This window comes from Ischnura elegans, chromosome 9 (genome assembly GCF_921293095.1).
Source record: "Ischnura elegans chromosome 9, ioIscEleg1.1, whole genome shotgun sequence".
Lineage (NCBI taxonomy): Eukaryota > Metazoa > Arthropoda > Insecta > Odonata > Coenagrionidae > Ischnura > Ischnura elegans.
The window spans coordinates 39690385-39714984 of record NC_060254.1 but is presented as its reverse complement, the minus strand read 5'-3'; the positions used below and the strand labels follow the sequence as shown (position 1 = coordinate 39714984).

Sequence of the window (24600 nt, the reverse complement as noted above, 5' to 3'; positions counted from 1 at the left end):
AGCATGCTATGGATGCAATAGGCTAAAAATAATACCATTCTGTCAATGACTTCAACAACATCATTCTATGCAAAAATAAAATTGGCCCTTAGAAAGGTGCATTTAGCAGATAAAAATGCTGCTACGCCTCACATTAGTGCATACAAGTACATTTTTCATTTGCAGAGCTTCCTAGAATGGGGTAACACTCAACATGAAATGAAAATCAAACAAATGTTTCAACACTCAAAACACTTTTTTATTCAAGGAAGAAGTAAATACCCTCTCTGGGTCTAAATCTACTTCCATCAGTAATAATAAATAAACTTCTCAAATATTCACTAAACATTTATATATAGATTTTTTATGTGTATATAATTATATTATTTTCATATATGTAAATATATTAAACTAAGGACATCTGAATAAAAAAGATGCACAATAAGTGAACATCAATGGTAGATTTTGCAAAGATGAAGTGATTTCAAGGCTAATTGACATTGTTCCAATACACGTGAATGACAAAGCTGGTTGTTCTTTTTCATCACGTTCACATTACTTTATAGTCAATCACAGATTGAGACAATGCCTATCCTGCTTAAGAACAACCCTACCTACACAAGTGTCATCAAACTCTTCAAATATTATCATCATCATCATCCCATCACAGTTAATTAGAGTTAAGGGAAATAAAGCTTATTTATCAAGGTCGGTTGTTCTCAAGTGAAAGACTCTTTTTGAGTAGACGGCATGTTAATTTTTTTCACCTGCAATGCTTTCAACCTTTGTGTTGGTAACGGTGGAAACAACACAGCTTTGAGACCAATTTCTGCCGAAGGAGTGAGTTATCACAACACTGAAAAAATATTACCATACCATTCATATATACACCACCTTCCTTACAGCATTTCAGCACAGCACTCATTTTTTAAATCTACATATACTCATTAATTCATTGCACTGTTATTTCAGCAATGTCAGCATAGGATGCCCTTGGTCAAGTCCCAAGATGGTCAATGCTTTACAATTGGCTAATTCAGCTGTTTACTTACAATCTCCATCCACATCTCACAATTTTAAATGTGCCCAAGGACACAATCTCACTCAAAGGATTACTACCACACCAGTATTAAGCAGGTAGGATGCATGAAAGCATACTTCAAAAGAGCATCCTTGCCTACTCGTATTCTCTTAGTCCAGCTAAAGCAATTACAATCCCCCAAAAAGCATCAAAGGATCTTTTAACCTTAATTCCAAACCATGCAATGGCTCTAGAGGAACTCCTAAAGTGGAGGTATCCGATCAAAGAGATAATCTACCAACACAAAGCAGAGAAATACAAGCCACAGAGATGTGGCCCACATTGACACAAAAAACTCGAGCTAATATCACGCCATCCACTTAAACATATCACAGTCAAGTGTTCATATATATATATATTTTTTTATAAAATTTTTTGTTTCTTTAACAGGCATCACCTGGAGACAGTTCAAGCGTCTATTGATTTATTTGGCAATGAGCCACCCCTAAAAGTTTTTCCTCACAATCTCTCACAGTGAAGAGTTTATATATACTTTTTTTTCAAGAATCGGTGAGCACACATGGAAATTTTTTGGCACATCCCAAAGAATCACTTTTTCCAGAGATGGTTCAATTAGGACAGAATGCCAACAGAATGCAGACAGCCGGGAATCATTCGTTTCTTTCAGAATATTACCCCGAGGAGATCTGCACACCACCAAAGGCACTCACCGTGACCCCTACCCATCCCACCCTCCCCTTACCTCTACCGAGTCCAACCACACAACCTACAAACATCACTGCTGGAGACTTGATTGAAACCTTCTCGAAAGAAGATTTCAGCCCTTTTTTCATCCTGCGACCTCAACAGAGAGACCGCAGCGACTCTTTAACTCATCTATTGTCCCACACACAACAGAAGACTCCCGCAACGGAGAGTGCAACTGCTGTAACAATGGCCACCATCGTCCACAAAAACCAACCCCTCAAAACCAAGAGCATATCATTCGCAACCAAGTCCTGCTCCGCCTCTCCCCCTCAACAATGGGCCAGTCTGATTTCATACCTCCTTCGGAGCACAATGGCGTCTGCGTGAGGCAGATCACTTGGGGCTCTCTTAATGTCCTGCCGGGTTGGTGAGACAATGGCAGCTACTTGGTGGGTGAAAACTTTGGATTGGTAGGACCATGAGTGAAAGATCTGAGCTCGTACGCTTCCTCCGATGACGCGGAAGCTGTGGCAGTGTCCATGTCTGACTTGCGAAATATGATCATTCTGATGTCCGTGTGGAGGTAGATACGCCCGGACTTGGAACTTGAAAACCTTAAAAGAAATCCAGGACATAAAAAATTATCTATAGTAGAAATATCAAATGAATAAAAGTCATAAAGAGATGAAATATTGTACAGTGACAAAGTCATTGACTACAAGAGGAAACTCTAGGAGAGAAAGTCAATTAAAGTTTCATGAATAATCAAATTATTGAAAATGTTTGCTCTTTGAAAGTGAACAAGAAATAGCATACCGCAACATAGAAGAAAACTAAGTAATACTTCCAAAAATCTAAACGAAGAAAAAATCTAATGCACCTATACACCAAATACAACCGTCTGAATTAAAAAAAATCTTTCTTCAATATAAATTCTCTCTTCCTAAATAAAAATTATAAATAGATAAAAAATAACTGTAAACTTTAGATACTTTCTTTTAAAAATTTATATCTGTAACTATATTTTCCCTCCTTGAATGAAGCTGAATAAACTTCCTGTTGTATTTCAACCATTGGACTGTCTAGTCATAAATCTATGTAAGACAAAGACAATGGAACTTTGCAGCATTAACTGTCAAAATTTTATGTTCCTCTTGATTCTTACACTCAAATAGTATCCATTTACTTGCTAGGTCCTCTATTAAACCATAACCCCAAAAACAGGAATTTTAAAAACACAGGGCACTGATGGTAGCAATTAATGCTACTCGATTTTGAGAAATTTTTGAATCTTAGATCTCAGTCCCAAATTCCAGTAGTTCAAAGAAAGAAGATCTGCCACTTAGGGAAAAACTTCTGGGTGCAAAGGCCTTTCTCCACCTCCCCAGGCTAGCGACTGCCATAAACTCGATGTTATGCAAAGTAAACTTGCAAACCATTGAAAACATAGAAAAGTTTCTTGGGTTTTCCACCAGTTGATGTCGTCCATGTCTCCCGACGTTTTTATCTGTGACTTGCTGATCATCCTGAGGGGATCTTCCAGTATATATACACCCCACATGAGGCGTATATACACTGGAAAATTTTCGAAGAATGGCATTCGGAAGATACCCTGAGGATAATCAGCAAGTTACGGATCGAATTGTCGGGAGACATGGACGATATCAACTGGTGGAAAACCCGAGAAACTTTTCTGCAACTGATACACCGGGAAAACCTAAGATCATACATTGAAAACATGCTTAAACGGCTAGATCTAAAAGCTACAATGGACGATACAAAGTCAATTTATCGTTGAATTGAATAAAACCTACCTGAGATGGATGAGGTAGCGAAGCCATTTGTGGGCCTCTGCCTTGCCGGGAGTGCAATAGTCATGTGAGGAGTTGGCTGGCACATAGAGTGTGCGCTGGCGCAGGAAGGTCTGAGAGAGGGGTGGCATGTCTGAGAGGTCGTACAACACCACAAACATTTTCACCACGGTCCCAAGTGGGTTGAACAAGGTGACTTGAACTGTACCAGACCTGGGGACAGAATATCCTTTCCTCCCCAGGTTGATGTGACTCTGTAAAGAAACAAGATGGCAGAAGAAATTTAGTTAACTTAAGTTACATTAGCGAAAGCATTTAATGCAAAAAACTGCACACTTGATTCACAAAAACTGCACTCTCTCATCAGACTGTAGAGCTTTTACATACTTCAAGCACTAAATTCCAAGCATTCAAATGCTTAAGCTCCAGCTCATTCATATGAATGCAACAGAAACTAACATTTCGAGGAATTCGGTCAGATGCCTTTCAAATATGATAACAATGTCTTGTTATTAACGATTATTTTCAATGTCTTATTTAAACCAAATGACACTTAAGAAAGTTTAAGGGAGGAAATCAAACATTGCACAATAAGTTAAAGACAGGTTTAAAATTTGAAATGTTTTCTTCTAACCGTAACTACCCTGGAAACAGTGCATTTAAGGCCCTTAGAGCGGGGTAATCTAAAAATCAAAAACAACATAGGAAGATCACAAACACACAGACACTGAATAGGGGCAACCTACCTAGGCAGGACTAGACTCTACCCCAACCACTACTCCAAGACGAATAAACTCTACCCCACTACCACTGAGGCTGGTTCGACAGAAGTGAGGAAAAATTGGTTCATCTACATAAATGCCAAAATTTCAGCAGTACACAAATAGTTATATGTATAAAATACATTTTGACCAATCTAGTACAATCATTCTCATTATAAATAAGGGCTTCAAAGTTTCTCAGCATGCAGACCATAATGCTACCTCACATATAACCCTCCAGGATCATCTAGCTAAAAAAGCGAATCCAACCGTGATATAACATACAGTAAAAGGTATGTACAGGCATCCCCCGAGTTACGTATGTCTCGACTTACGTAAATCCGTACTTACGTAAGCGGTAACCGTATTTCAAATGATTACGTTAATTTTCGAATGCGAGCGCGAAGAAGTAGATATTCGCCCGTACAACCTATGGTAGAAAAAATATCGAATAATTATAGAGTTTTTTACGTGCTAAAAATAACAAAGTGACCCATTTTTGTCATTCCTCGAAGGAAATTTCATTAATTTCTGTAGAAAAATCGCTTTTAAATCCCAAGTCAGCAATCAACGTGAAAATTTGCAGTTCTAGCGATGGATGTGGTGGCGTATGTGGTTGCGCTCATTCCTGTACGATACAACTTGTTTTACAGCAATCTCTGAAGCGCCAACGCAAAGGTTCGACTTACGTAAATTTCGACTTACGCATAGTCTGCCGGAACGCATCTCTTACGTAACTCGGGGGATGCCTGTATTTTGTATGGCATGGTATTTAAAGTAGGCGACCAACAGCTGAGGTCATACACGCCATGAGGAAAGGGTACGTAGGGAAAATTAGAGGGAAAGTAAGAGTTGGCATCAGCCTACTCTTTATGAAAGTTGCCAAGGGGACCATGGTTAAACATATGGAGTACTGTTCTTGAAGCTTCTTCCAAAAACAACTCAAACACTGACCACGTAGTCTTTAAAAAATCTGTGGGCAATGACGCTAGGCTCACTGTGTGGGAATCCAATAATCAAGAAACCACACTACCCTCATCACTGAAATACTATGTCACTTTTTATGCAAAGAATTGAAGAGTCCTGGAAGGGGAATAAATGAGGATACCCCGAACAAAACAAAAGAAAAACCTGAAGCATACAGAAATTGCAGAGTGTGCTGATAGCCGCCCAGCCCACATTAACAGAGGGAAATGCACTTTGGTGGGTTATCAGTGGGAAGCAGATGTACAGTAAGTCCTCGACATACAGACGAGTTCCTAGACCTTGTTCATACGTTGAAAAACGAGACATCGATAAGGTAGTTATCCTGCAAATGCCACACTGCATTACAATTTTGGGTTAACTCACGATAGTGACAAACTGATCTAGCTGCATGTGTGACGTGAATGGAGCCGAAAAAATTTCACTCTCTGCAGAAAGGCAAAACACTAAACAGCTCCTGAATTCACAATGATTTAATTGATAATTTAATTGAGACTGTGTCCAAAGTAAGAATTCCTCTACACCACACCACATTGGATAGTGCGGATTGGATTGTGTGTAAATTTGGGTACGCTCGAATTTTTCAAATGTTTGTAAGTACGGGACATACAACACAATGACACTGGGGGGAGGGCGAAAAAAACAACAATAACAACAACAACTCACCAGATATGGAGTAGAAACTTTATCATTGTCTCCAAGCGTGTAAAAGAATACTGTAACAGGAAGAAAAAGATGCTTTGGACATCCAGTCGGGCCGCTCGCGCCGATTTCAGCCGTGAAGCCCTGGACAGTGGAGACTGGCTCGAGTCGGCCGTTGAGGACCGACTCTTCAAAGGAGCCGAGGAGAGACGCAGAGGTGGGCGAGGGAGCACCGGAGGGCAGGAGGGGGCGGGGGCCACGCACAGATCGCGGCGTGCAGGAGTAGCCGTTGGTCATGGGGGAAGAGGAGAAGGGACAATCCGCAATGGTGGGCTTGGGGGTGGTGGGTAAGCATTCTGCTGGCGTTCTCTTCTCAGCGGTGGGGCAAGGGGCAAGGATGACTGGAGCTGGAGGAGTGTCTGGAGGCGAGCCTGGCTCCGTCTCTTCCTCAGCCTCCTCGGAGCGCACTCCTGATTCAAAAAGGGCACTGCAAGAAGGAAAGGATATTGATTTAAGTGCACAAAATTTATCACTTGTTTTGCTTGATTCAACAATACTTTATTTTCAATTCTTGGAGATTCCAAATTACTTCAGCAACAATAAATTAGTAACAAAAGTTAAGAATCGAAAATATTAATACGATTTGAAAAATATAACAAAGAATGTTTGAGAGCAAAGAATAAGTACACACCTTCGTATTGCTGATACAGAGTTGAGGGAGCTGTCAAAGTCAAAGCGCGTCCCCCTCCTGATTGGAGCAGGGCTGGAGGTGAGAGGAAGGCCAGTGCGGCAATGGAACACCATGGAAGCAGCAGAATCCAATGACTTGCGGAAGCGAGCTTTATCCTTGGCAGATGGGACAGGCCTCCCACATGGCAGACTTGAACTATTGCGGACTGGAGATGAACTTGAGGAGGACTGCAAAGAAAATGACAGGTGTTAACATGCAATGACCTCACTCATTCCAAGACATCAGAGTCAGACAACATTTTCAAGCCTTTAAGGAAACACAACTTTAAATGTACATCTCTGCAAATGGACACCAGCAAGAGTGAAGTTGGAGCAACATATGTAAATCATTCAAACTATTTTTGATCGCACAGCTGCTTGATGAATCAAATGCTTAACAATCATTATCCAAGAATCTACAAATGAATTAGAAGAAGGCACAATTCTTGATAAAAAGCATTTCGTACATCAATTAGCACCTTGATAACCCACGTTTCAACAACAAATCAAGAAATCAATTCATTGCAAAGGAAAATTGAAGTAGAATCCAAGTAAAATGGTAAAAATGGCAGTAATGAAAGTTTTTATTCCAACAAGGAGGTGATTCATGCAACTTTGAGATGCCTCACGTACACTCCACAAAACTGAACCCTGGGATATAAGGACCCCAGGGAAAAATATATATGATATATGTAGTATGTACTCACATTATCAGTATCACATTTGTCCACCTCCTCCTTCTGGCAATCACTTCCACTTTCTGCTCCACAGTGCTTTGTGCTTGAATGGCATGCTGCAATGTCGGAGGACTGCACTTCGGTCTCACTCCGGCAAACTTGATCTCCTGGCACCCTCCCCTCCTTCCAGGAAGACTTTTCCTTGGCTATGTGAGGGAAGGCCTTAGCGAGGGAATTGTGCCGCTCCTCGGCGAGCAGGTGGTAAACCTGCGGATTGCAAATTTGGGGAACAATGGGTCCCTTCATCACAGACGCAGAGAGTGGACTCAGCCCTCGTTCAGATTCATCCTCATCTTCACTCGTCCTCTTGGGCATCCTCTGTCTCAAAAGATTCCTATTCCTGGAAAAGCAAAAGAGAACTTACATTAAGAAACTATTACATCAAACAAAGAGACAAATGTTAAGTCTTCTTAAAAAATATGAGCATCTAATTTACAATAAAACCCATAGTACTGAAGTCATTAACACAGAGATGAACGCTACATGTCGACTCCATTGGAGAGATACAGTGTCCGGCGTGATGCGGTGGAAATCTTTGATGTATAGCTTATTAAAACAACTTGTCAAACAACAAATGAGAGAACATAGATGATGTTTTGTAAATAATGACGACTCATCAGAAATTGCAAGGCATTTGAATGACGAACACCATTGGTGCAATTTTGATGCAAAAATTTTACGTGTACATGACAAGGGGCGGAAACTGGATTTCTTAGAACAGTTTGAAATTGTTAATTGCCCCGCTGATTTTAAATTATGTAACGACCATATGTTCCCATTCCACTCACCCCTTCTGAACATTACCCTACCTCCAACCCATCGCCCATTGACGTCATCAGTAACCTCGGCATGAGCACACTCCAATAACCCCTCCCCTCCCTTCCTCCCCCTCCCGAAAAACCTATAAAAAGACTGTCACCCAAGGCTATGTACCTTGACAATGGTTCAAGCTGCCGAAACCATGGCCGGTAAAAATAAAATAGTGTGGAAACAGACAAGTTGTTTTAATAAGTTTTAATAAGCTATATCCATTGGAGAGGGTTAATAAATGGGGTCATGCACACTGACCTAAAATTGTAATTTATTAGATAATTCAGTAGATGGAAGTGAAAGAAAAGTTATGATGAAAAAAAGTCTCATTCATTCAGCCATTAAGATATTCCATTCTATTCTCACTACTACTAAGTTGCCGCCTACTTTTCATGAGCCATTGACATCATTTAAGTTCTGGTTCATAAAGTTATTCAGAAAGACCTGATACTTCATGGAGAGAATCAAGAAGAATGATCAAAAAGAAAATATGGGCGAGGCTAAGAATTAACCAAGAAGTAGTGAGCCATATGGCAAGAGATGTCATGAACCTATCATAGAAACAGTAAAGTGCTTCAAATTTTCTCCGAGCATAGCTCAAGAAGTAGGTGACAAATTGAGAAATGGAAAAACACAGTTCACTTTCATTTTCAAACTCTTTAGCAATTAGAAAAAAATGGCAAACGAGCCAATTGTCACGCAAGTTCATTGACATTCTCAAACCAGTGAAATTAAAATCAAGTTACCTTGCTTTTTGGCACTTCCAAAAACACCCTAGTGTATCTACTCATTGGCTAATTTAAGACAAAGTTTGTAAAAAAATTCAAACTCTTAAAGGTAATAAAATATATAGCACAACTCATTACAATGTTAATTATTTACATTTACAATCATGCCAGTGTAAACAGGATATTAACTCCTGTAAGTCTCTAAATGAGATACCATATTTCTCCGAACATAGTCCCCCCCCCAATTTTGAGGCTTCAGTTTCGGGAAAAGTTACTAAAATCCGTTTGAATATAGTTTTTACCTTTACTTTTACCACAGGCAGTTTTGGAAAAAAAGGGGGGACTGTATTCAGACATGTACGGTAATTCCAATATTTATTATGCTGGAAACATAATGAAGATACACTTTTGTATGTTCCACAAGAGTTTTTAATACCGACCCAGGTTTCGGCAGTACACACTGTCATTATCAAGGTGGATATACAAAAATTTGCGAGCTTATATATACCTTAGGGAGAGGGGGGTTAATACAGGGAGGAGGTGGTGATGGTGGGAGGGGAAAAGCTAACGAGGAATAGTTTCCCCAAGGTCAGTGGGTTTACTTGCCGAGTCCAGCCCCCCTCCCCCTAAGGTATGTATAAGCTCGCAAATTTTTGTATATTCACCTTGATAATGACAGTGTGTACTGCCGAAACCTGGGTCGGTATTAAAAACTCTTGTGGAACATACAAAAGTGTATCTTCATTATGTTTCCTGTCAACAAGTTCCACCAAATATCGCCTTCCAACCTTAAGCTGATTTATTATGCTGACTGGCAGGAACCCTAGAGATCACGAAACAAGACTCACCTGAGATATTCCAAAACTTCCTCCATCTCCATGTGACTGAGCGAAGCTGGCGACTTCTTCTTCCTGATGGTCCCTTTACCCTCATCCTCGGCCACCTCCCCCCTCTCCATTGCGCTAACCCCTCCCTCATCCACAAGACACAACCCCTTCTTCTTCTTCTTCTCTCCCATTGCCATCGGCAGCCTGTGGCCACTAACGCCCCCCTCCCCCACCTCCCTCTCGTCCTCATCCTCCTCTGCGTGGCGGCAGTGGTGCTTGCCGGGACGATCACACGGCATGCGCATGCGGTCGTCCACGACAAAGGGATATGGTGGCGACCCCTGGCTGCCACGCGCCTTGGTCCGCTGGGCAGTGTTCAACGGAGGCAAATCCCGACGACGGGCCAGACCCTGACGGCTAAGCCTGGATGAGCAAGCCGTCGGGCATGGGTTGGTCATCTCGTCGGAGAGATGCGGGGAAGACTGTCTGGATGATGGAGGGTGGCATCCGGTTCTGGTCCACACATCGGCTCCCATGCTGCCTTGATCCACTGAAGAGAAACGAGAAACCGTGAGTATATTAATTGTATTCAACAAGACCTGAGCCAGGAAGAAAAAAATATTCCATAGTGTAATATCTATTTATTTCAGTCCAAAAACAGCACGAGGCCCATTACAAAGGACTCACAATAGCAAGAGAATAATTTACTTAAACTAAGCATAGTGTAGCAACAACAAACAAAATGATACTCAACAGTATTTACAAATAAATAACAAAGAATGGTAGACTACATCGGCTGCTGAGAGGAGGGGCGGGAGAAAATTACAATTGAGATGGTGCCAGATGGATGAGGGATGAAAAAAAAGGATCAAAATCTGGAACACATTTGGAATAGGAGTTAATGGAAGAAGGAAGTCTGAATAGAACCGTTTAGATACAGAAAGGCAGGGGTGAATCAGCAGTCATTCGGTCTCGTCATGTGTGAAGGAACACGAAGCGGGAAAAGAGAAAGGTCAGATGATCTGTATTTGCCATTAAACCTTTAAATGTCTGACAAGCCCGTATTGGCAGACTTATTTAACTAGATTAGAAATAAGCCAGCAGTGAAGGGCGACCATTGGTAAATTATATCTGGTGGATAAAAGTCAAACGCCTAACATTCCCATTAAGGCACAATAACTTTTGAATGACTGTAACTCAAGAGCCTTCAAATTCAACATTAGATTTATCTCACACTGTAGCTTGATGCAGCTTTTTAAGCATGAACTACCCTTTGTAATTTTTTCAACTGAAAGTAAGCATAGTTTAGGAGGATGACAATTTCATTAATATAGGTAAAGAGGGCAAGTTCCTTGGGCAAGTTGCCACCCATGGCTCTAGTGCTGGAATTCAGAACATCACACCACTTAAGACTCCATGACATGATGCCAAATGGGGCTTACATTGAATTAGAACCTAAGAAAGCACTAAACATAGATACACTATTTAGGGCCCAGGAAGTAGAGATAAATTAAGAGATGTAGCTGAAACAGTAACAATCCACACTGTCACTGAGACACTTTAAAATAACTTTAAAACTGCATATTTTAAAGTTACTTGGCCAAATTATTGAATAGGGAAAGCAACTTGACTTAGTACATTCCACACATTATTTCTTCTGACCAAGATTTAGACAATCTTACTATCTTATGATAATGACAAAACGGTCTGAAACCAGAGGCGAATCTATTTCGTTGAAAGAATAATTTAAAACAAAATGCTTAAAAGGTACCATATTACACCATTATTTACTCATATTTTCCAAAATATATTTCCCCAGTAAAATAAATTAAGGAAAAATGTAGAATGAACAGGATAATCAAGGACAGGTAATCCAAGATTCATTTTGATTCTGCCACCTTAAAAAAGACATGTCGCCCAACGGCAAACAATGGAGTGTGCAAAATATAATGGCTATTTTTGAAGCACTTTAAACATTATAAATCAGGATACAACATTCGCAAAGAAAAAAATGTTGAATGTTGTTACATCTCATAAATGTAAATGTTACAGCTATTGAGTTCCATACATGTATATAATTAAATCCCTTAGTAAAGTTCCACGTGAATACATTTCAGCAGCTTAGGTTTCCACTTTAACAGTCATTTTCAAGGTTAAAAATAAATTTCAACAAAAAAAAAACAACAGGTCAGTATAATATATTTTGCCGGAACTTAACTACGTAAGTGATTATTGTCACATGATTCCACAAAGAATGTTGGAGAATGCGTAATATACTACTGACTTCACTCGGTTGCCAACTTACTGTGATTGGATGAGATATTTTTCCCAAATACTGGGCTGTCCCTGAGATACTGAGTTGTGTTTGATGGCAGTGGGTTGCGATGAGATGCCGGGGGCGGAGGTAAGTGGCCCGGACCATGGACTGGTCCTCGTCTTTCCCATGGAGGAGGATCAAGCAGACTCTCACCGAGGAGGGGCTCTGGCAGGTGTGAGCCATTGTCCGCTGCCTGAGGAAGACTGTTCTTTGCGTTCCAACGGGATGTGCATGATGACCTGCGTCTCCCACCTGAACTACCCATAGGCTCACTGAAATGAAACATTAGGAAAATTATGGCATGGTATTTGAAGGGCAGGATGTAAAAACAGTTAAGGTCATTTCCACCATTGGGAAGGGTAAGGAAATAAAATATTTTCCCCACAAATAACCCTTCCAACTAACTTCGTTCAGACCATAACATGATAAAAAATAAAGAAACTGTTTTCTTTATTTTTATTTTTCAGCAGCTCTTATATATAAGGAAATTTGGCACTATTGATGATATTGAATACAATTAACATTGGTCTTGAACAATAATACATTTAAATAGGTCGCAACTGACGTAAATAAGGTCACGATCAACATAAAGCACGATCGACATTGATATCAGCAGTAATGGACCATTGACAATTCCTAATTGACTCACTAAAGTGAATGGTGATAGACATCACTGAAACGACTGACACTAGCTACAGTGCTTGGCTCCAGAGTACAGCCAATATTGGGATCTGAGCACACTACAACCATATTATGTTCATATCCTGACATTACTGAGAAAAGGTGAACATTTACATAAAAAATACTACTTACAATCACTACTACAATCCATAAACTAATGAGCTTATGAAAATTAATGAAAAGTAATAAGGTTAGCATCATTGTAAATTGACGCTTGGGGATATTTGAAAGATAAAAAATAAATAAATAGAAAACATGATCATCCACATGACAAGGGCATACCCAGGATCAAAACTAGAGAGAGGCAAGCCATAGTTGTTCAAGTTGTAACACAGAAAAGGTTAAGGAAACTAAAATCGCAAGACAATTGTGACACTGCTTCATTGGTATTTAAAAATGTTTGCTAAAAATATATTTAATTTCATGTTTTACACTAATATGGCTTTTCTTGGATTAAAAGAAAATTTGTTCAAAACTTTCTTTTTGAATTACATTTACTTTCGCTTCTACATGGGGGCAGCTGCCCCCTGGGTATGCCATGCCACATCAATGGAGATACAGTAATAAAATTTAAAAAAAATGAGAGAAGCCAGATGTTATTAGGAATACATGACGACCAAGGGAAACATGAAGGAGGAAGTAACAGGCAAATTGACAATCATAAGGATGGGAGATGAGGACTAATGTATGGACACGTAATTCATCAATAGAAAGTAATAGAATAATGTAATGAGGAGCAATAGAAGATTATGTAGAGAGGAGATGAGGAGAATGTTACAGGGAAACCAACAATCATAAAGAGACTTAAGAATAATGCCACAAAATTCAGCAATGAAAGAGGTCATGAACATTCCATTAAAGGGAACTAATATCTACACTGCACATCAATTTGAATATGACATTTTATTGAAACTGATTCGTACCTCCATCCCTGGGATGGCGTTTCCTCCTTCCCAGGCCTCTGTCCGTCATCCCTGGTGGTGGTATCGGCGGCAGGGACAGCATTCCCAGCGTCCTTTTCAGCAGTGCCACCGTTAAATGGTTCGACGGTCAGGTGAATAGGGCAAGACAGTCGAGGCACAGATTCCATTCTAGGTAGACTGCTTAAGCTCACCTGTAATGAAATTTAAAATTCAAAGTAGACTTACAAAAGCTTAGACAGAATATAAAAAACATCAGGATTAAAATATCTCCAAATATTTGGGAGGAAATCCTTTCTCACACTACCACCTCCAAATCTATTTTCAAAGCACACCCTCCAAATGAAAAGGTTTGAAAAAGATGTATCTAATGATTTACCCAAGATATAAATAAAGGCAAGGAGATGATTACAGGACAGTAAAACATCGACCAAGTTATTCGAAAGATGCAAAAATTTTGTTTTGGAATCAAAACCACAGCGAAAATCCTAACATCTAAATAAAAAAGTGATATCAGTTTAATCTTTAATGTAGAGCAGTGGGGTAACTAGGAATATGCTTTGGGGGGACGAGAGGGGACGGGGAAGGCCGACCTCCCACCCACCACCAATTTAAGGAAAATTTTGGAAAAATGACATGCCTCCAAATACATTTTACATTGTCTTAGCACTTAAAATTTGGGTTTCATTAAAAAGTTACGTGAATATTTAATATAAGTCAAAAATAGACAATAGTTTTGAAAAAGTTTATTTCCCTGAGGATTTGGGGGGGATCTATCCCCCTCATCACCCCCCATAGTTATGCCACTGATGTAGATAGTTTCCCGTCAAGCAATCAAACAATTTCTCTCATTTTCACCCAAATAAGACTAGCCAGACATTTCAAAATGCTTTGGCTATTTTCAGCAACTAACAACCTGCGATACAGCAATGAAAAATGGAACGCTGACGGCTCCTTCACTCACCTCAAGTGTGGACGTTCCTCTGCCCAGGGGAGCACTTGGGAAATGATGGACGGACGGTGGCCGCACAAAAGACGAAGCCATCAGCATTCCAGTTGGCACTGAGAGTCTGTACACAACGTGGGCAGGTGACCGGCCCCCACTGCTGCTCCACCAAGCGCCGAGCTGCGAAAAGTGCAGCTGCGAGCGCACTGCTTGGAACAAACCTTTCAAGCCAAGCGAGTGGTGTCTGGCACCACCTAACATCGCTGCAGATCGAGGTAAAGGTTTTGAGCCAGGGCCATTGCTTTCTTGGGTTCTGGTAAGGAAGAAAAGACGGTGAAGAAATAAATATGTCAACAGGTAGCAGTAACAATGATAACATTTAGAACAATGGACACAACTCGATTAACGAATTTAAAGGACAAGTTTATTAATATATTTTCCAAAAATTAGGTCCCACAAACACATGAATTCCAGATAAGCAATATTATTGTGCAATGAAATAATTAAACCTATGTCTGTGAATCTTGTATGTACAGCGTTTGCTGCATAGCAATCAAACAATACCTATCATTTTCATCCACACAGTCTGGCCAGACCAAAAAATTCCCCAACAAGACATTAAAAATTTCTTTTCGTTGTGGTATTATTTAAATTTATAATAATCTTAACTTTCAACTTTTCATCACTCTTTTGCTTACAAAATTGGCAAATTTTCTTATCTTATTAAAACAATAAATAATAGATTCATTGAATTATTACTCTCCTCTTTCTCACCATTTTATATTAAATATCCACATTCCTTAAACTAAAAGAAGGTGCAAGATCCGAAAGAAGGTATAGTAAGGAATTTACAGGAGAAAATTGATAGTTTTTTCAATATTCTGCTCTAAACAAAAGCTGCGTAGGGGACCACTATTATACGTCCCATTCGATGAACAGAGTGCTGCACTTTGAGGTACCCTCCACAAAAGCACTGATCTGTCAGTCTTTGAAAAATCTCTGCCAACACCATGACTGGAACCCAGAAGTAAGTAACCCTGTTAGCCCATGGGGTGGAGGCCAACATTCTAGCCGCCACACCAACGCAAACCCTGATGCAAGACAGCCTTTGGGAAAGTGAGAAAGATAAATCATTGTGGAAAAAGCACAACGTACCTGTGATGCACAACGGTGAGTGTCCACTGCTCGAGAAGCAGTAGGTCGGGAGTGTTAGCAGAAGGGAGGTTGCTGGTAGGGGAGGGGTTGTTGGGAGGGGGTGCGGGAGGCGGTGGACTGGCCACATCCGGAGAGGATGCACGCGCCGCGCCACAGGGGCAATCCGGGCACAGGAGGACCTCAATGCACAGGGGCACGCCACTGCGCCACAGCAACAAGGCATGCTTCCTCAGGTTCTCTCCACGTTTGCACTGAAGGGCAAAAGAGTTACAATAAGAGGAGGGAGGTCATTGCGTCAATAATGAATACAACACTAAACAGTACGTGATACATTAGGTACATAAACAGAATATCAATAAATATATATGTATATATCTAGAATTCAAAGGACTAGTGAAAGTCCACTTGAAAGACCATGCTGGCTAAATTAAAAAAAAATATGGAAAGACCTGAGACATTTAGGAAACTTATAGGGGAGGCAAAAATTGTTGCTGGGATTAAACAACCATTTTGCCTCTCAGAGGGTATTAAGTCATAGGAAGATATCGATTCAAGGATCGATATAGGTTCAAGGTATCATGAAGATCATACAGTCATTTTTGAAGTCCTGTCTTTCCATCATATTCGAAATCCCAATAAAGATAAGAACTCTTATTTCAAACTGAACAATACTTTAAAATCACCTTTTGAGCTCTGATTGGCCATGTGATAGTTACTGGGACAGAAAAAGGTTTGCGTTCAAACACAGGGAATCCTATGGCACCCGCAACATAGGTTACCAAAAATAATCATTTAAATGATGGAGAAAATTGTAATATGATTCGGACTAATATTCAACCAGTGCCGCAAAGAGCTGACAGCAAAAATAAAATCACCCGGATCAATGCAAGATATCAGTGCACTGGACATGATCTTTCAAATGGATAAGGGGATACAAATCCTGCTGTCTGAAAGGCCACAGCAAGAAGCAATGTGACTTAAACAAACATCACGGAGAAATCATTCACATGTACTGCAACACCTGCAGTAAATAAACTATATTATAAGAGGTTTCTCCTTTTTTAAATGAAAAAATTATGTTATTTCAGTGCAGCAGGATTTACTGCATCCAGACGAATCTAAGGTAATGATTTTCTCACTCCTAAAGTCTAAAATTAAAAACAGTTATTGCTATGAGAAATACAGAATGTGCATTAAGTAATGGTGATTCAATTTGTGTTAGATTTCTAAATTTTTCTACACCTGATCAGGTATTAATTAACAAAATTCTATCTAAGGTATTTTTATTATTGATACTTGATAATTGTTTTTCAAAAATCAATTCCCAGAAGAGATCTGGAAGAAGGGGAGATATTTTCAACTCATGTTTATCTTAGATCCCTGAGATGTCAGTGATAAAAGAAGAAATTTTTTAAGCCACTTCATTAGTTTCAATGATTGAAAGATTTGGGAAAATAATTGCTTGCCTTAGGGATGAATCACAAACCATGTAACTTAGTAGCTTGATGAGGGATATCATATACTACCAAAAAAGTATTTGAAGATATAAGTTTATACACATGTAATAATATATTTAAGTTACAACTGTCCCACAGAACTGTCAAAGTTTTTTTTATTCCATTAGAGTTTTAGTACTGATATTAATGTACAAAGTAACATGATAATCAATCCCTCCGTAGTCCCTCTTGTCCCACAAATGAGAGTGTAAAATTAAATAACATATATTGTACGCGCAAAAGAATCCGCTAATTAGGGAACTAATGGAGATAAAATAACATAAAAAGACTGATATAATTCAAGGAAGGAAAACCCTAAATAATTATCTGAATATTTTTTTTAATTTGCAAAGGCAAGTGAAGCTCAATTGAGGGTGGAATTTCAACCAGAGGGACTTTGACCTTGAGCAATAACGTAGCTGGTTCACAGACAAACAGACTCATTAAGTAGTCAAAGTATATGTGACTGCTACTCAAAATGAAGCAACAATATGATACCAATTATCTTTGAATAAGGTCTGATGAAAAAGTAACAAGAACTAAAGTTTCTCAAAAATAAATTGTGCCATCGTCGATAATTTTATCCCACACACAATAACTCACTCGAGCAAAATGTACATCTGGTTGCACTTTTTTCAACCCTTGAAAACACTTCTGGAACATTTTTGGTTGGGCAAATGCATAGTCCTTCCAGCAATCATTGACCTCTTCCATGTCGGTACCATATAATCATGCCGTAATTCTCTTCAATTCCGAAAGTAGAAATATGCTATGCACATATGCCTCTCAGATATGGTGGCCTGGAGGTGTAGTTTACAGCCTACTCCACAAATCCTGGCTCATAATGGTGATGCGATGACCATGAGCCGTTCATTTTTCCATAAGATTGCTTCATACAGGTAATGTCTCACTTCAAAATTGTACTCCACAAATTTGAATAAGGTCTGGGCACATAATAATAACGATGTAGCCTAGAGTGCTATAGACAGCCCACACTATTATAAAATTCTTGTTACTTTTTTACCATTCCTCAAGCGTCTACCAGAACTTTGACAGCTCATGAGGTACAAAATTAAACACAAGCCTCTAGATGTGGATGAACCCCTACGTTATATTCTCTCAGGAAATTTTAAAACAAACATGGCACATCAAAAATAAGAGCTAACCATGAGTATAAGTCCACAGGCTCAACAGAAATGGTGGAAAAGAAATGAAGGAAAGACATTTGTTTATCAGTGGGTCGTGGGAATAAGTCTTTAAATGTAGCTGAAAACATGTCAAACTCACTCAAGAATGACATTGATTAAAAAAGGGAAATCATGATAGAGAGAACAGAAGGTAGAAGTTTATAGGCTTGTCAGAAGTCTGGAATGAACTGATAAAAAGTTCATTCTATTTATTCGGAAATATTTTATCTTGGGATATGAGATTACTGGTACCTTACATTCTCTCAAGAACGTCAATTTTACAACAGTGGACATTAAGACAGAGAGAATACAAAGTAAATTTTCATAGTTTTGTTATAAAATGCTTCTAAGATTGAACTCATGGAAGTGTCATCTTTTTTTGGAATTTTACCTCAACACGGGAAGAAGCCTTTAAGTATTGGCGAACCCTTACTTTCATTCTCTCGCAAACATTACCAGCAAAAGTAAGACGACATGACTCAAGAGAATACAAAGTAGAGGTTCATAGGCTTGTGTGATTGAACCAGAGAGAGTTCAATTCATTTTTTTGGGAGAGTACCTTAATCAGGGGAGGTAGGGGCAGTACTTATAATCTAGAGCAATCTGAATTGCTCCCATGGCTCACAAAATTTAACTGGATATTCGCTTCCTGCTCTTCAAGTCCTCAAGCGAGAGGAAATGGTGCTCGCCCGAGCCAATGCAGTAATAGCACATGCAGATCGCCCCCACGCCTCATATCGGCTAACTCGGTCATCAGTCACCAAAACAGCATGTCCACAAAGGTAGGTATGTTGGATATTTCCATCACTATGGAATCAGCACAGTACAGTGGCAGGTGTATCATGATTTTTTCATAGACAGCCAAAGGTGAATATTCCAACGGTGGTCCCTAACAGCGGAAGTGAAATTAATGAAGCCCAAAGAATGGAAAACAATTTTTAACCGCCCTCAAGAATACTAAAAAAATATTCTGAATGGCTTATTAGACTGTACGTTGCACTTTCTCTCCAAAGCTGTAAAATGAAAAGCTTCAAGAAACCTGATGATTGTCACGGGATTGTGTGTGCATTTTTTGAGCCATAATTATGACCAATTCCCCTGCAGAAACATTAAAATTCTTATCATGACCCACAAAAGACAATAGTTATCAACAAAAATCGAACTGGATAACACTTAACAACAACAAGTTTTTATGCACACACTACCCTACTGACATGCCATTACACTGACTTTCCAACAGGTAGGAAGAAAATGAAGGAAATAATCATGTGAATTCTTTACATCAATCATTTAGGTAGGACTGTGGTAAGAGATTTGCATAATAATCAATCAACAAATAGTCAATATTACCGGTGCATCACTCCTAGTTCAAGGAATAGGAGAATGTACAGGTGTCATTGCACTATTGGAATAGCTGATTCATGGTGGGGTTAATCGGATTTGTTAACATTCGAGCATTAATCAGTGGTCACATCGTTCGCTGATACTGTACAGAAATTAGGATTAACATAAACAACAAATTTTTATAACAAAAAACACTCGCTGTCCATAAGTTTCATTAATTTCAATTTAGAAGAGAGATGATGAAAAAATTGATCAATACAGAAAAATAAATAAGTAGGGCGCCCATTAAAATTCATATACACCGTAATTTGACACTCATTTCATTGCTAGCAAATAACTTGTAACACGCCTACCATGATGCCTAATGCTGTACACACAGCTACGCGAGTGACCTTCACATGCCCACATCTTGATTAAGTCAATTAAGAAAAACGACTTCACCCACCCAGTCAGTATGACCTCCTCATCGCGAGACAGATTTCGTCGCATACACTCATACGAGTAATCTTAATATTGAGTACATTCCTCAGAAGAAATCAGAACACAAAAGATAACGTCCTTTTTATGTCAAGACGGCATCGAATTCCCGTTGCTATGCAGACGTACATGTTTACAATGGTTACTGAAGCGCTGCAACAAAAAAATGTCAGTGCCAGGTAGTGCCCGTCTTCTTTAAAGCAAATATAACTAAAAATCGAGAGGAAGACTCATTAAATGAGACTATTAGTTAGCTGTAGAATTGAAATGAAGATAGAAGAGCAGCCATAGTGAATTTATTACCGTCACTCCCTGAGACAAACCTAAGCAATGAGATTATCACCTAATACTTTACGTAGGCTAAACCTAACGCCGACAAAATCCAAAGCCATTCCTTGTTGTTTTTATTGCTGTACGGAAATTGGCTTGAATTGTATCATTAACCGTTGTTTGTTTGCTCTGATACAAGAACTTGAGAGCAAGCACTATATCTAGAGGATTGGAAAATATGATGAAATGTTTATACGTCGAGAAACTACCCACAAAGATTCGCAGAGCGTAAGGTTGACGAGAAAGCACTTCAAATGAATTGCAAGGAAACCATTTTAGAAATATGAAACAAAAACTACGATGAAACGATCTATTCGGCTCAAAAACTGGGCAAATTCACGATGTAAAAAAATAGACGACCGATGAAATTATATCACGAGATGCGAGGGGAAAACTGGAGTTGGCGATGAAAGTATAGGATCGCCACGCAGTGATTTCTCGCGACCCATATCCCCGTTTCACTTTCAACATTTCTTTCACCCCAATTATTCAGGCGGAGACGAGAAAGGGAATGTAACGCTAACTGAAATGAGCCTACGAGCGAAATGTTCGTCGCTAAACAACTTGGCTACCATGGGGTTAAGCATAGGGGGGTAGGATACGGGCAAAGGAGGCTGGCATGACAACAAGCAGAGTTCGAGCTCCCCCTAGCTGGGCCCAACGCTCGCACAGCTGACTCCCACCCGAGCCAGCCGCCTGCCCTCAAGCAGGGTTGGGGAACTCGGCACAAAACACCACAGCACCCCACCCCCTCTCTCTTCCCTTCCTCCACGGCGAAGAAGTGATAGTGGTAATCTTTCCCTCCCCTATTTCCCCTCCAGACGGGAACATATACACAAAACATTCGAACACAACAATAAGTGTCCTCGACTCATGCATTGTTTTCCCTACGCCCGCTCGACAAAGGCCAAGCCCTACGGTTAGCCCAACCGTTGTCCACGAAACTTCATCAACAAACCATGACCAATCGATGAGCGATTGTTGAGGAGAATTTCAGCGTACGGATCGAAAGTAATTTCATTCGTCAATGACAGAAAGTATATGAGATCGTACGCGTAACCTCAGTCTCATGACTACCGTTGACATTACCAAATCTCATTGTCAATGCTCAAACCAGAAAGTTGGTTTAGATAGGCGAGGGTAGAGCTCACCACAAAGACATACGGCATGGGAATTTGACACATTCATGATAAAGGGCCAGTACTTTTCTCTGGCCCGCTTTGCAATTAAATCGGAGGTGCAAGATGGAGTCTCCCCGGATTTGAACCGGGGTCAGTAGTTGAACGCTCTATCCAACGGGACACGACGTTCCCCGACATCTTTCGCACGCAATCCAATATATATCACATCCAATGCACAGGGGATAGACAATCCACAGCATTAATTCTAATCACAGTTCGTCCTACCTATGCCGTCGTAAACTTGAGACAACCGTTTGAGCTAACCAGCAGCGTAACCATGGGCGCAGCATAAACAATGCATCACTCATCTTCGTCGTCTAGACGACACAGCGGTAAACAAGGAAGAGCAACTCACCAGGAAGGCCCTCGGGTCGCACTCGTGCCGGGAGGCAGAGGCCGTGGCGGGAGGGCTGTGGGGTCCCTCCCCGTAGCCTCTGGCCCCGCCCGGAACCCGTCCCTCGACGATCAGAGTGGCCAGCCCCACGAAAGACTCCGCGGGGTCTACCTCCTCCACCACGGAAGAGCCCAGCATCTCTGCGTAAAGAAAGAGCAGGGGTTTCAGCGTTCGTCGGAGGTCGAGTAAACAGGTATACTATCAACACGGGCGGGCAAAAACACCAACATCATAGTGGACAACACTAAACTACAGAGCACTACCGAAATAGAGAAGCCTAGGAAGTGACAAGTAGCGATAGGAAGGTAACATTATCCTTGCGCAACACAAAAGCAAACACTATCGAGGAGAATGTTATGTGCTTAATTACTGAAGCTTATCCTAGGCAAAAACGAGAAATACCTCTGAGGTAACTCGAAAGTAAATTCAAAAGATGTTAAAGCAAATTAACTACGGCATGGGTTCAAGAGGATGAGGATTTCACATAGATAGAAGTCACGGCATCGGCACACGAATTTCAATAATTAACGAGGATAAATACAATTTCTCTGATCCATACACTTAAACAATGATAGCAAACAAAAATTTATTTCTCCTAACCCGTAGTTGAAATCGGGTTGTCATATAAAACAGTCATCGCAACTGACATTCATCGAGGTGGCAATGAAAGATAATCAGTCACCTTGGAAACACCCGCAACTTATGGAGATTATCAATATTCGGTTTCCATATCAGTCATGGAAATTTGTCATCCTGTGAAAATCATTAGTCGGCTCGATAAACCACGGCGAATGAAGCTTTCGGCTTGAATCTTCGCGAACATATTACTCTAACTGAAAGCTAGCTCATTCTCAAATGCGAAAACATTCTGGAAATGTATATCTAAACAGACCATCTACGTTCGACATCATTTTTCGACTCTCCTCGCCCGAGGGAAACATGCTACATAACAAACGCGTGGACAAGTGCACGCGTAGAGGGCATTTCGTCACGCGCCCTCCATTTCACTCACTCGTGCGAGAGGTTTCTTCATCGCACGAAAAGAAAAAGGGACGGACGACGGACTTGTTCGCCTAGCTGGCTGCCTGGTTGGCCGCTGCTGAAATTGAGGCGACCCGTTTCGCAAGAGCTCTCCGAGCTTGTGTGCCCCACTCGCCAGGCGAAGACACGGGGCCAGTCCCTTTAAAAATGCCCGACCGTGCGGGCCTACGACGCTAAACTACAGAAGACGAAATCGTGACTATCCACCGTGATTTAAAACATAACTGGCACTAAATTAGAATGACGGATGAATTGAATAACATTCTGTCGTCTCATTAAGGATGTCGATCCGCAAAACCGAACGATAAAAATGAAAAGGATGGCACGAAAGAGCAATACATTCATGGAACAGGTGATCCCCCCCTTCCAGACGTTCCGTTACCTACAGGTTCACAACGCGAGCCTTGCCTGGCTCCCGAGAAAGAGAGAGAACAGCTACTCTCCCGACAGCCAAGTGTGCTTCACGGACCGTCACCGATTCACATGGGCGAATGAAAACGACATCGACATCCGTTGACAGTCACGCTTGCACTAATTTCCAGCTGTTTCGGACAGTGACGTGTCACGCTAATCACCTTCCATTTTTCAACAGTCATTAAATTCCCGATCGACAACTCGTTCCGAACCCAGCAGAGAAGCATTTAAATGCAAAATTAATCTGACTGCGCAGCTCACATTACAAAAATCGCACAAACAATGAGCACACGCAATCCGTTCGACTAACGTTTCGTCACCCTAGCAACAAACACAAGCACGATCGAAATTGGACAAGAGGTGTACGTTACTCTTTCTTAAAGGGGATGTTCGTTGCATTTACCTCCACCGCAGGTCTTCATGCTTCCTCCTTTGTTTAATACTTCAAGAAACTTGTCGTGATTCTGTAATTTTTTCCGCACGATCCAGCGACGAGGACAAGACAACACTTCTTCTTCTTTTATTTCCGAAAGGGTGAATATGCACACAAACACACAAAAAACACACCAGCAGCAGCGGCAGCAACGATCACACGAAACAGAGGTCGACCATTCCACCCAGACTATGTGTAGCGGCTCTCTCCTCCTCCATTAGATTTCAGCATTAATCAGGACGTTCTGTCTGCCACGGGCAATCGTTCGTGATCCTGAATTATATCCATTCTCACTGTGTGCTCTCCCAGCGACATTTGCAGCCGTCTGCAATCGTTGTTGTTTGCGGTCGAAGGGGTTTGTGTTTCTTTCGACTAAAAAAAACAGCTATACGGACTCAATACAGCGCTGTGAACAGCTCTATGTGATAATCTCGGGAGTAAAGACTGATGTCGACTAACTCGAACGGCTGCTCAGCTGCAACTGAAGAGCAGACGACGAATCGCTGGCTGGCTCGTGCGTTCGGGCGCTCCGCCGCTAGATGTCTCC

General features: G+C 40.7%; 1 protein-coding gene across 1 annotated transcript; it reads right to left on the bottom strand.

The window, feature by feature from the left end:
• Positions 1 to 216: 216 nt before the first annotated feature.
• On the bottom strand, positions 217 to 24555 carry LOC124165983. Its single transcript, XM_046543546.1, has 12 exons — positions 24024 to 24555; positions 22127 to 22305; positions 15757 to 16007; positions 14620 to 14914; positions 13659 to 13849; positions 12043 to 12326; positions 9759 to 10287; positions 7343 to 7712; positions 6598 to 6824; positions 5931 to 6393; positions 3523 to 3773; positions 217 to 2322 (listed from the first exon to the last, which is right to left on the bottom strand). The coding sequence occupies exons 1-12, from the start codon at positions 24040 to 24042 to the stop codon at positions 2151 to 2153; spliced, it is 3231 nt and encodes a 1076-aa protein (XP_046399502.1). The 5' UTR covers positions 24043 to 24555; the 3' UTR covers positions 217 to 2150.
• Positions 24556 to 24600: the final 45 nt, after the last annotated feature.